Raw genomic sequence first — 14,186 nt, 5'->3', positions numbered from 1 at the left:
TACATGAATTGCTCAAAAAATGTAATTATTCTTAATAAGAATTTAATTTCAATTCCTCGAAAAAATCAATTATTTAAAAAAATGTGTTTTTTTAATTCTTTAGAAGAATTCAATTATTTACAAAAATATTAGAATTTTTCACAGGAATTCAATTATTTTTAAATATTTTAATAAAATTGTTCAAAAGAAATCAATTATTTTCAAATATTTTAATAAAATTGTTCGAAAGAAATCAATTGTTTTCAAATATTTCAATAGAATTGCTCGAAAGAAATAATTATTTTAAATACAATTTTAATTACATTTTTTTTAAATAATTCAATTATTCTTTTAGAGTTTAATAAAATTCTTTATAACAATTCAAATTACTTACATAAATAATTCTTTGTAAATCACATATTCAATTATTTAAAAACAATTTTTATAAACTCTACGCAAAGATTTAATTATTTCCATAAATAATAAAAAAATTTACAAGAATTTAATTATTTAAAAGATTTTCATACTTCTGAATGATTCAATTATTTTCATAAATAATAATATTCTTCTCCAAAATTCAATTATTTTCAAAAATGTTAATAAATTATTGTCAAGTTTAAAATTATTTTCATAAATTTTCCTTAATTAACAAGTTTTTTTTTATAAATTTCTTTGGAATAATTCAATTACTTTCTTAAATAATAAAACTCTGTGCAGAATTTTAATTAAGTTAAAAAATTTAAAATAATTCCAGTCAGAATTTTAATTACATTTATAAATAAAATAAACCTTAAAAATTAAATTCTTTTTAAACATTTTAATAAAAATTTGACAAAACTTCAATTATTTTCAAAAATTTTAATAAAACTCTTTGCAAATTTCAATTATTTTAAAAAAATTTCCTCAATTCACAAGTTTTTCTTATAAACTTTGGAATGTGCAGCATTTCTATTATGTTCAAAAAATTTAAACAATTCTCGTAAAAAATTCAATTATATTTATAAATAAAAAAATTCTTCTCCAAAATTCAATTATTTAAAAAAATTTTAATAAAAAGTTTGTCATTATTTCAATTATTTTCAAAAATTTTTCTCAATTCACAAGTTTTTTAAATAAATTTCTTCAGAGGGATTAAATTATTTTCATAAACAATAAAATTTATAGCAGGATTATAAATTATATTCAATATTACTTTACATGATTTGCTCAAAAAATGTAATTATTCTTGATAAGAATTTAATTTCAATTCCTCGAAAAAATCAATTATTTAAAAAAATGTTTTTTTTAAATTCATTTTAATTAAATTTTTTTTTAAATAATTCAATTATTCTTTTAGATTTTAATAAAATTCTTCCCAAGAATTCAATTATTTACATAAATAATTCTTCGAAAGAATTCAATTATTTAAAAATTTTTTGTAAAAATTAAATTCTTTTCATGAAAAAGAAAAAATTCTCAAGAATTCAATTATTAAAATTAGAATTTGCATAAAAATAAGTTAAAAGAAATGAATTATTTAAAATTTTTTTATAAAATTTGTTACAGGAATTCAATTTATCAGGATAGGAAAGAAGTAAATATTTTTGATGAAAATTAGGACAAAGTCATAAAAATAAAAAATACAAAATGGAATTTTTGTCAGTTTTGTGAAGTGTCTAAAACGAGTTTTTTTTATCGTCAAGTTTAATTTTTCGAATAGCTAATTTTTTACTACTTTTTTTTAGTTTCAAAGCTACTTTTTGCTACTTTTTTAAAATTAATTATCGAGCGCGAAATCTGTTATTTTCTATTCCTGTGACTAATTTTTTTTAATATTAAACGAAAAAAAAAAGATTTCTAATATTATTATTATTATTAGATTTTTTTTCCTTTCTATTTATTTACTTTTTATTATGTTTGCCAAGTGTGAATTAATTTAAGTATTGTTCAACCTGTGGAATAATGTGACTGGACGGTGAACTCGCAGGCTCAGCACTCATGAATACTCGGTAATTTGGATCCGAACCCTCAGAAGCGACTTCCAATTTTTTCTCCAAATGTGGCAACCATTTTTTCACCAAATGTATATTTTGTAAAACAACCCAGTGGCCTTTTTGTGAGGCTTCATCCATTGCAGACTCAGCAACACTCTCTTGACCCTGACCCAGTGAAACATTATGAAAATTTTGATCATCCGACGTGAATCCAAATCTTCTTCCTAAATCCTCAACATCCTATTGCCAATGAATAAAAGATTTCTTAATTAATATTAATTAACAATTAAATATTAACATATTTGCAAAAATAAATTCATTTCAACATTTTCCTAATAAAGACTAAATTGTATTTTAAAATTGTATTCTATTTACATAAATTATTAATTAATTAATTACTTAATGTAAATTAATTAAGATTACATAAATTCAAAGGGTTCAATTTATAATAGGAATTTAATTAATTAATTTATGTAAATTAATTGAATTTACATAAATTCAAAGGATTCAATTTATAATAGAAATCAATGGAAGCAAATTTTAAAAGTATAAAGAATTATTATTTTTGCCTTGAGTGGATTAACTCCTGGCGAGAGAATAAAGAAAATAGGAGTTGAAGGACTCGTTTCCTCGAACGATTTGGAGAATTCGACAGTTCTTCCTTCGACATAACGTGAACCTAATTTTTCTTCAATAAAAGCGGCAATCGCGTAGGTCATTCTGTCAGGTCGCAAAGCCCTCAACATACACAGTCGCTGAAGAGCCGTTTTATTCTTCCATTCTTGGGGGAATTTTTCCCTTTCAGGACACTCACATTCAATAAATTTCTTCCAACGTTTTGACGAAGTTTCTATATCTCTATCCAGATTCCTAGTGTGGAATTGAAAACAAAAACGAAAATTAAAATCTCTTTCATCAAAAATCAAATGAAAATAAAATAATAATCTGAATCTTTAGTTTTTTTCTTTTTTAGCGAAAAAAATTATGTTTCTATAAAAAACAATAATAATAATAATAATAATAAATATAATAAAATAAATAATAATAAATAAAGATTTTTTACTACTTTTTAAAAAAATAATGTGAAACATTTGACAGAAATCGCTTTTACGATTAATTACTTATTAGCGAAATAATACCTAAAAAAAGATCAAATAAAGTAGTAACAATCATTTTTAGTCAGACAAATGGTTTTTGGGATTTTAATAAGTCCAGGTGAACAAATATTTTTATTACTACTGTCAAGATTAAAATAATTAAAAAAACAGCAATTGACGGAAATTTATTTTTAAATCTAACGTAATAATAAGCCAGGAAAGCAAATCAAGAAGTAAATATCATGCTTAGTCAGACTAAAGACTTTTTATGATTTCAACGAGTCTGACTGCACTTACTTTTTTTTTACTAATAATAAAAATAAAGGAAGTTAATTAAACGTTTGACGGAAACAATAAATACAATGTTAAAAAAAAATTATTTACAGAAATTTATATTCTTTCTAATTAAAAATCACTAAAATTTTCGAGAATTCATGTAGAAATTCTATAGAATTGTTCCAGTGGAATTCTATAGAATATTCACTAGAATTTCAATATAATTAGTCCATCGAATGATTCTAGTAAAATTCTACAGAACTGTTTCAGTTGGTTGTTCATTTTTCAAAAATAATAACAAACGATCGTAAAAATCCATTGTGTTGAAAAAAAAGATTTTAAAACTTAACAGCCGTGAACTTTTGAACTTCATGGAAAATATTAGAAAAATGAAATGTCAAAAAATCGCAAGTTTTGCACATGAAGATTATTAAAAATAACTACTCTAAACATTAAAAAAAAAATTTTTAAACAGTGATGATTTTTCTCATAAACGAAACATTTGGTTTTGTATTAAAGGATAAAAGTATTTTAAAATATTTTGAGAAATAATTTTTGTTTTGTACTTTTTAGGGTTTCCCTGGTGATGACACAATTTCTAATAATAACAAACGATCGTGAAAATCGATTGTGTTGAAAAAAAGATTTTAAAACTTAACAACCATGAACTTTTAAACTTCATGGAAAATATGAGAAAAATGAAGTTTTAAAAAAACAATTTTTATTATCTTTTAGCTTAAACGACAGATAATTGTAGGCATTGTAGGTCCTTTACAAGTATTTTCACACATAAATAGACGAATATGCCCTTCAAAAATATCAAACAACAAGAAAATATCATACTTACAACAGCTTTTCTGTAAGACTACGAGAACAGAGTTGATTCCTCTTGCAAACGGAACGGTTCATTTATCGTTAAAGAATAAAAAGATTATGAAGTTCTTAGGAATGTCATTTGGTCTTGTGCTCTTTAGTGTAACATTTCTGGATGTGTCAGGAAAAAGCAATTACACTTTTGGATTAATAAGATACCTAAAAGAAAAATCAAAACTACACCAGGTAATATTTATAATTGATGATCAATTTCTTGCAAATGCAGAATCCAATGCTAACGCACAACTTGTTGGTGATGTTGCTAAACACTTTCCATCATTGAGCATAAGTTCACGTGATGCAAACGATGGTTTGGAAAAGTACTTTTCATTACATCTACAAATTCCTAGAAGAACGACGCTGTTTACTTTTATTCTCGAAAGATTTGGAAACAATACTAATCCTTATTTATATGCTATGTTCGAGAAACTGTACATTCTCTCCTATGAAAATTCTTTCCCCAAGTGCTTAATATACTTCAGTAATGAAATAAAGGCTCGTTCTTACGAGGAACTGCTAACATCACTATGGCACATCGACATGCTAGACATTTCTGTACTGGAAACTTTGGTTCAAAATCAAACATGGCAAACAAGGGACGTGGCAACTATTCACAGAATCAATCTTTTTGCAAAGAAATACACAAAACTGACAGTTAAGCCACGAACAAAATGGTTTCCAAACAAACTACTGGACCTCCACAGACAACGTATAAAATTAATGCTAATTATCAACGGTACTTACATATCCGCAGCAAGTATTATTGAAGTGGTAAAATTCATCTACTGTATTGTGCAATCACTCCATTGTGGAATTGATTTTCTACCCTTCGGTGAAACAGTAAAATCATCTTATCTACAAAAAGTAAAAGCAGAACTGGTGGTAAGCAGTGTGACATTAAAAGAAATAAACAATAACATTGTTAATAGTGTACCAATGCGTATCTTGTTGTATAGTACAGCAAAGGCAGTAATTTTAAATGCAAAAAGCAAAACTCAAAGTGTTGAAGTCTCTGAGGAATTGATTTACATGATAGTTGCAACAACTGTTACTATTGCTGCCCTTAGAATAGCAGCTTTGTTGCTACGATTTGACAGAAGCACTTGGAACACCTTCAGCATCAGTCAAATCATAATGGGAATGTCAGTAATCAAAGAACCAAGAAAATTAGCCGAGAGAATAGTTTTTGGTGTTTTCATGTTGAGCTGCATGGTCTACTCCGGTTACGTGTTCTCAGTGATTTTGGACATCAATTTTCAAGAAGTACCGCAAATTTCAACTCTCGAAGAACTGGCAAACTCGTCATTGACACCAATGATCAGCCCCTTTATAAATGCGACAATGGCAAATAGTCCTCTCGTTCACGTTCGAAAACTAGCCTTCAAATCGGTTATTATGCCTGGTAATGGATTGGCATACGATTGTTTAGAATACTTGCACAAGAACAGAAACGTTACTTGTATATTGTTAGACGCTGAAGCTGCTGTAAAAATACGTAGTAGTAAAACACAAGAATTCAGATTTGAAGTAATACAGGAGTCTATCGTGTATTTCCCAACAACGTGGAGTACAAGGACAATATCACCTCTTAAAGATCGTTTTAACGAAATAATTTTGAAAGCCTTCGACCACGGTTTACTGCAAAAACTACTAATTCCTGGCTATAATCTGCAAAAAAAAGTAGTTCCAGCAACTCTAGAAATAATTGAAAAAGAAAAATTGCTATTGGTTCTCTTTTATGTGCTGATCATTGGATACACTTTGGCCATCATCGTTCTTATAGCAGAAATTTTAATCAATTTTATCATCAAGAAAGCACAGTTTTTCTTTATGTTCTCAAATTAAGATCTTTAACTCCATGTCAAGAAGTTGCATCGCAACAATTCGATGCAGCTAATGGTCTTAAATTGAGATTCTTAGAAATTTCTGATGAACAAATCAATATTGGGATAAATTGTTTAAATTTTTTCAAACAAAGAAGTGTGCCTGTAATTCGTTTAATGAAAATGTTAATAGATCAGATTTTTTTGGAATTAATCTTCCTGTAAGTAAATGACAAAAAAACTCTTACTTTGCTCATGAAGATTGTCAAGAATTACTACATTTAACTTTCAGGAAAATCAAATTGTTCTAAAAGTTCATGGAAGATATTAAGATGCACATGAGGTTGCTATCAAAAAGTTTGTTAAATTAATTAACTTCACTCAGTTAAAACCAAAAGGCAATTAAAAAAGTGGGAAGTGAATTAAATAGTAAAATTCTTTGTTAGTGACAATTGGTGCACTAGAAGAGACAGATGTTCGAACAGTTTTGTATAGTGAAAGAGTGTCGATTCCCCTTCCAAACAAAACATTTGATTTGCCATTAAGGGATAAAAGAAGGAATTCTACTTCAATGTATGATATTTTTATTCTTTGATGATTAATAATAAAACAAAAAATTTTTGACGTTCTTATCTCAAGAATATATTGAATTCAAGTAAAATAATTATATAAACACAAAATCTTATTCTTCTTTAATTATCTTGATAACTTGTTGTTTTTTTAATTTCTCTTATTTTTTATTCATGACATTAGTAGTAAGAAGTATTGTTAGTCAGACACATTAATCTCATCTGAAACCGTTTTTTTTTTTTGACTAAAAATGATTGTTGCTACTTGATTCGCTCTTTTTTATTTATTCTTTCGTGAAAGTAATTAATGATAAAAGCTATTTCCGTCAGGTGTCTCACATTAATTTTTTTTTAAATAGTAAAAAACGTTTTTAGTCAGATTTATAAGAATCATTAGTCTGACTAAAAATTATTTTTACTACTTGATTTATTCTCGTTTATTACTATTTCGTTAGTAGTAAAAATTAATTTTCCTCAAACTTTACTTCAAATTATTTTCATCTTGGCAGTAGTAGTAAAAAATATTTTTAGTCAGACCACAGGTCAGTGAATTCAGGAAAAAATTGGGGAAATTAGGGAAAAACCAAGGGATTTTATTAAAAGTACTGAAAAAATTGAATTTTTATAATTGATAAGGAAATTCTAAATTTTTGTATCTTTTTTGATTGTCTCAGAAAGTTATTGATGTTTTTGAATAATTTTACAATTAAAGAAATTCGTAACCAAATGTAATAGAACATTTTTTTTCAGTATCTAATTATTTTTAGTGTGATTCAGAATATTCTAAGGTCAGGGAAAAAACGTAGTTAAAGTCCACAACGTTGATGAACGAAAAAAATTTGTTAAAAGTATTCAAATATTATTTTTAATTTAATATTTAATTATACAATAATAAATTATCATCAGAACATTAACATCAATCTTTTTTTATATGCAATATTTTTGCATTATCTTTAATAGTTGAAAAAAGTCAAAATTTTGTCTGAAAATGAGAAAAAATCAAAATTTAATTTTTGTGGCAACCCTGTAATTGATAATTTTTTTAAATAAAAAATTTACCGGAACTCGTCTTTGCTGGACAAACTTCGAATTCCACCCCAACTGGTATTGGTCAAAAATTCAACAGGCGATGTGACGTGTGGAGTGATGGGAAACCTCAAAAGAAAATCGAGATCAGTGGCAGAAATTTCCTTGCGCGCAAGCAATACCTGAAATGTCATTTGCGATGTGAATATGAGTTTATCACATTCAAAGAGTCCTCTCGTCGTGTACATGAAGACCGAGTAGGTGATGCACTCTATCAAATTTGCTACTCGACTCTCGACATCGGGCGCCGGATCAGCTCGCAATATTGCCTTCTGAAATACAACACTGAAGGCCTTCAATGAAAATTGATAAATCGGATTAATCATATTCAAATCGTTGAGAATGAAATATAAAAGCGAGGCTCTTGCCGCCGCTGGTCTGTACAATTCACGAGCTGCGTCAATTTCACGGCTTGTACCACGAGCCTCCTTAACCTTCTTCTCCACCTCGGCTGCCGTTCGTTTTGTCGTTTCTAAATTTTCCACCAGTGCCGTGTCACCGAGAACATTGCTGTCCGCCGACGAAAGTCTACGATAAAAAAAATTTTTAGTAATAGAACATTGAAATAGAAAATATTTTCGTCAGCTATCCGCTGACGAAACTGTGTCAGCCTTCGCACTCATCTACTAAAACCAATACTATTTACTACTTTTTTTTTACGTAATGCTACTATTTCGGTACATTTTTTAGATTTCAGCCACTTAAAGCTACTATTTCTGTTCATTTTTGAGAATCTCCACTACTTTGAATTCGCTAATGCTAGAAATAAAAAAAAAATTTCTCATAAATTATGATCAAATTCTTTAAAACGATTTAAATATTTTCAAAAAATATTCGAAATTCAATTTATTATTTTCAATATCTAGTATTTTTTATAAAATTTCGCAAAAGAATTCAATTATTTAAAAATTAATAAAATTCATCCAAAATTCAATTATTTTCATAAATAATAAAATATAATATAATATAATAACATTTTTCATGGAAAATCAATTTTTTTTACAAAATTTTTTGATTAGATTTTAAGCAAGAATTAAATTATTATCATAAATAATAAAACTCAGCGAAAAATTTCAATTATTCTCAGGAATTCAATTATTTTTGAAAATTTTGATAAAATTCTTTGTAAAATTTCAATTATTTTCATAAATAATAAAATTAATCTCAAGATTTCAATTATTTTTAATAATATTTTAAGTAAATTAATCGAAAAATTCAATTATTTTCACAAATAAAATTTTTCACAAATATTCAATTATTTCAAATTAAATTTTCACAATTATTTATTACATTTCTAAAAAAATAATAATTTAACACAATGATTATAAAATTCTTATGAAGAATTCAATTATTTTCAAAAATAACACAATTTTTCAAAGAAATTCAATTCTTTTTCAACATTTTAATAACATTTTTCGCAATAATTCAATTATTTTCATAAATAATAAAATTCTTCCCAGGAATCAATTATTTTTAATATTATTTAAAATTAATTAATCGAAAAATTCAATTATTTTTACAAATAAAGTTTTCCACAAGAATTCAATTATTTAAAATAAAATTTTCATAATATGTACTACATTTCGAAAAAAATGATTATTTAACGCAATGATTATAAACATTCTTATCAACAATTCAATTATTTTCAAAAATAACAAAATTTTTCACAGAAATTCTATTCTTTTTGAACATTTTAATAACATTTTTCTGCAATAATTCAATTATTTTCATAAATAATAAAATTCTTCTCAGGAATTCAATTATTTTTAAAAATTTTAATAAAATTCTTAGCAAGGATTCAATTATTGTAATAAATATTAAAATTTATCGACGAATTTCAATTATTTTTAATACAATTTTACAGGAATTGCTCAAAAAATGTAACTATTCTTCAAAATTTAATTTCAATTCCTCGAGAAAATCAATTATTTAAGAAAATTGTATTTAAAATTCTTTGGAAGAATTCAATTATTTACATTTTGAAATCAAAAATCAAAATGTTTGAAAGAAATCAATAATTTTAAATAAAATTTTAATTAAATTTTTTTGAAATAATTCAATTATTCTTTTAGATTTTAATAAAATTCTTTGCAAAAATTTAATTATTTACATAAATAATTCTTCGAATGAATTTAATTATGTCGATAAATAACAAAATTATTATCAAAAATTTAATTATTTTGAGGCATTTTAATAAAATTCTTTTTAAAATTCAATTATTTTCATAAATAGCAATATTCATCACAAGAATTAAATTATTTCTAAAAGTAGCTAATAAATTTTTTTCTTGGAAATTCAATTATTTAAAAAAATTCTAATAAAATCGTGCGCAAGAATTCAATTATTTTTATAAATAATAAAATGCTTTTTAGGAATTCAATTATTTTCAAAAAAATTTAATTAAATGCCACACAGACATTTAATTATGCTTAAAAATTTTAATAGAATTCTTTGTAAAATTGAATTATTTTTAAAAACTTTTCGCAATTCAATGATTTTCAATATCTCCTATTTTCATAAAATTTCCAAACAGAATTCAATTATTTGAAAAATTTTTTGTAGAAATCTTCGTAAGAATTAAATTCTTTTCATGAATAAGAAAAATTTTTTAGGAATTCAATTGTTTGAATTAGAATTTGCATAAAATTAGTCGATAGAAATAAATTATTGAAAAAATTTTATAAAATTCTTCGCAAGAATTAAATTATATTTTATAAATATTTAAATTCTTTCATGAATAATAAAATTCGTTGCAGGAATTCAATTTATTAGCATGATAAGAAAGAAGTAAATATTTTTGATGAAAATTAGGAAAAAGGCAGGAAAGAAAAATATGGAATGGAATTTTTGTCAATTTTGTGAAGTATCTAAATCGTGTTTTTTTTTTGGTCAATTTTAATTTTTCGATAGCTACTTTTTACTACTTTTTTTTAGTTTGAAAGCTACTTTTTGCTACTATTTTAAAATTAATTATCGAGTGCGAAGTCTGTAAGAAAAAATAAAATTTGCAGTTATAGAATATTTAAAAAGTAAGGAACAGTAAAATTTTTACTAATAGAAAATAGAAATAGAAAATAATTGCGTCAGCGGACAGCAGACGAAACTTTACAATAGGAAAGAATAAAATTTTTAGTAATAGCAAATAAAAACAGAAATAAATAATATAATTTGAAACAGAAATAAATAATAGAATTAGAAACAGAAATAAATAATAGAATTATAAACAGAAATAAATAATAGAAATAGAAACAGAAATAGTAATAGAAAATAGAAACATAAATAGATAATTGAAATAAAAATAAAAATTTTATCCAAATTAAAAAATTAGTTTCCGATCAAAATACCTGGAGAGTAGTGAATCTTCGAGACTGTTGAGAGTAATTTTAAAATCATTCTGCTGTCTGGTTAGATCAGCCTTCAATTCCTCGAGATCGGGACGTTCGGCTTTGACCACCTCGGCCAGTAGTTGATCCTCTAAACCATCTCTAGTCACTGTGAAATTAATCAAAGTTGTCTGTGCCTGCATCTCGGGTTTATAATGAGGATTCGCTAATTTTGTGTGCAGCAGTAGTCGAAAATTGGAATTGTATTCAACTTCCTTATCGCCAATTTTGATAGCACGTCCTTTTTTAATTAGATTTCTACCCAGTAGAGGATCCAAAACAGGATCAACAGATTCGCCAATATTTTCCACAAGTACAGTGGAACCTTTCGCTAATGACACTTCAATTATATCCAAATAGCCACGTTGTCCCAAACGAATCACCTTCAATTCCTCACCGTACTTTTGCTTAATCCATTTTATTCCTTGAAGCTGCCAGATGGAAAATTAGATACAATTTTTAATTCCTCTATTAATCTCTCTTCATTCATTTTTAAACTATTGTATTTACTGTATGAATACTGAAAAATTTATCTTAATCTCTTTTAATTCATCTCTAAGATATATTTTATTTACAATATGGATACTAAAAAATTTATCTTAATCTCTTTTAATTCATCTCTAAGCTATTTTATTTACTATGTGGATACTAAAAAATTTATCTGTAAAGTTCGAACAAAATTTTTTCCTATTCAGATACCTCTACAGAATTTTTTAATATGTATTTAATTATTTATTAAAAATAATGGATTTATAGAAGAATTTTAATTAAAAACACTTAAAAAATTAAATTTTAGAGAAGTAACAAATGATTGTAGAAATTCAATTAGTTTCAAAAGTAATAAAATTCTTCTGAGAAATTCAATTATATTCAAAATTTTTTTTAAATTCTTATCTAAATTTAAATTATCTTTATAAGCAAATAATAAAATTCTTCTCTAAAATTCAATTATTTTTAAAAATTATAATAAAATTCTTATGAAAATTTCAATTTTTTAAAATAATTTTCCTCCATTCAATGATTTTTAATATCTACTTATTAATATAATTTTCCAAAAGAATTCAATTATTAAGAAATAAATTTTGATAAAATTATACACAAAGATTTAATTCTATTTTCATAAACAATAAAAATTTCACAGGAATTCAATTATTTACAAATTTTTTCGCAATAATTCAATTATTTTCGTAAATAATAAATTTTTTTCAGAAATTCAATTATTTTAAAAAGTTTAAAAGAATTCTCGTTAAAATTTCAATTATTTTCATAAATGATAAAATTCTTTTTAGGAATTCAATTATTTTCATAAATAATAAAACTCATCGCAAAGTTTCAATTATTTATAATTCAATTTTAATCGAATTTATCGAAAAATGTAATTATTCTTATAAAATTTATTTAAATTCGTCAAAAGAATTCAATTATTTAAAATTTTGTTAATAAAATTCTTTATAGTTATTCAATTTTAACAAGCATTCAATTATTCAATAAAATATTTATTTTCATTTTTAAATAATTGAATTTTCGTGGAATTTTCTAATAAAAATTAATTTAAAAATTAATTTCAGTTAAAATTTTAAATAATAATGGAATATTGAAAGCATTATACCATGAATTTTTAAAAATAATTGAATTTTGAAAAGGTTTCAAATTAAAATCTTTGAAAATTATTTACAAATTTTTTATAAATTTCTTCGCAATAATTCAATTATTTTCATAAATAATAAAATTATTTTTAGGAATTTAATTATTCTTCAATATCTAATATTTTAATAAAATGTTTTAAAAGAATTCAATTATTTAAAAAAATTGGTAATAAAATTCTACGCAAACATTTAATTATTTTTATAAATAATAAAAATTTTGCAGGAATTCAATTATTTACAATCTCTTTATAAATTTTTTCGCAATAATTCAATTATTTTCATAAATAATAAAACTCATCGCAGTATTTGAATTATTTTTAATACAATTTTAATCGAATTTCTCGAAAAATGTAATTATTCTTAAAAGTTTTATTCAAATTTGTCGAAGGAATTAAATTATTTAAAAATTTGTTGATAAAATTCTTTATGAGAATTTGATTTTGAGAAACACTCAATTATTCAATAAATTGATTATTTTTGTATTTAAATAATTAAATTATCTTAAAATTTTCTAACAAAAATTGAGTTAAAAATAAATTTTCGATAGAAATTGAATTTTTTGAAGTTTTTATTTTCTAACATATATTTAATTGAAGAATTTCCAAATAATCAAAATTTTTGTTAAAATTGAATCGCAAACAAATGGATTTAAAAATTCTCAAAGAGCTTTTTCAAAAATTATTAAGAATAATTGATTTAAAGAAGAATTTGAGTTAAAACTTGTAGAAAATAATAATTGATTTGAAATGATGAAAATAATTAAATAATTATTAAGCAACTACTTTTTTAATTTCCATGAATGTTTCTTTTTCCTTTAGAATTAAAATTGTATCGAATTTTAATTGGAACGAAGTATAAAAAAAATTTCCTTCATTTTAACTTTCGAAACTTTATCAACATGCAAAAAATTTGACAAATAGTTTATACATAGTTATATAAATTATTTAATAACGAAAAATAAGCGTAAATTGCAAAACGATTGAAATCAAAATTGTGTGGATAATAAAATGCTTATAACACCTGGGGATCTATCATTAGAGGCCAACGATCGGAGTTTGATAAAATAGTGGCATTTTCAGTGGACATTCGGTCATTTGGCAGACCTTCGTTGTTCCACTTTGCTATTTGGGTGTCGTCTGTTAGTAGAGATAGTGGATCAAGACCGTCCGTAATTGGAACAGCTGGTTCAATATTTCGTAGAAACGGCAACCACTGTTTGTTTAAAAGATCTAATCGAAATTGTTTCGTGAAACATCCTACGTAGGAAATGAAGGACGTGATCAATAGAACGTCCCCTGGTAATGTTGCTCCTTGTTGCATGAAGCTGGAGTATTCAATAATTAAAACATTCCTAATTAATTGTATCATTAAAAAATTTTTATTATACAAGTATTTTATTTTTATTTATGTGTTAATTTTTTCCCAAAGCGTTAGATTGAACAAAGTTACAATTCTAGTAAGTAAGGAGAACTAACATAATT

The 14,186-nt window shown here is 24.4% G+C and overlaps 1 protein-coding gene across 1 annotated transcript in view; it reads right to left on the bottom strand.

Moving 5' to 3' along the window:
- Positions 1-14,186, bottom strand: part of LOC122504169 (dynein beta chain, ciliary) — a 77,320-nt gene that overhangs the window by 8,002 nt on the left and 55,132 nt on the right. The window contains exons 18-22 of the mRNA XM_043615102.1: positions 13,726-14,029; positions 11,021-11,490; positions 7,650-8,204; positions 2,522-2,822; positions 1,911-2,192 (exon numbers count right to left, since the gene is read on the bottom strand). Coding sequence (XP_043471037.1) covers positions 1,911-2,192; positions 2,522-2,822; positions 7,650-8,204; positions 11,021-11,490; positions 13,726-14,029 — 1,912 coding nt within the window. The remainder of the gene's footprint in view (positions 1-1,910; positions 2,193-2,521; positions 2,823-7,649; positions 8,205-11,020; positions 11,491-13,725; positions 14,030-14,186) is intronic.

This window comes from Leptopilina heterotoma, unplaced genomic scaffold, assembly GCF_015476425.1.
Source record: "Leptopilina heterotoma isolate Lh14 unplaced genomic scaffold, ASM1547642v1 Lhet_281, whole genome shotgun sequence".
In the NCBI taxonomy this organism is placed as follows: Eukaryota; Metazoa; Arthropoda; class Insecta; order Hymenoptera; family Figitidae; genus Leptopilina; species Leptopilina heterotoma.
This window is presented reverse-complemented; position numbering and strand designations above follow the sequence as displayed.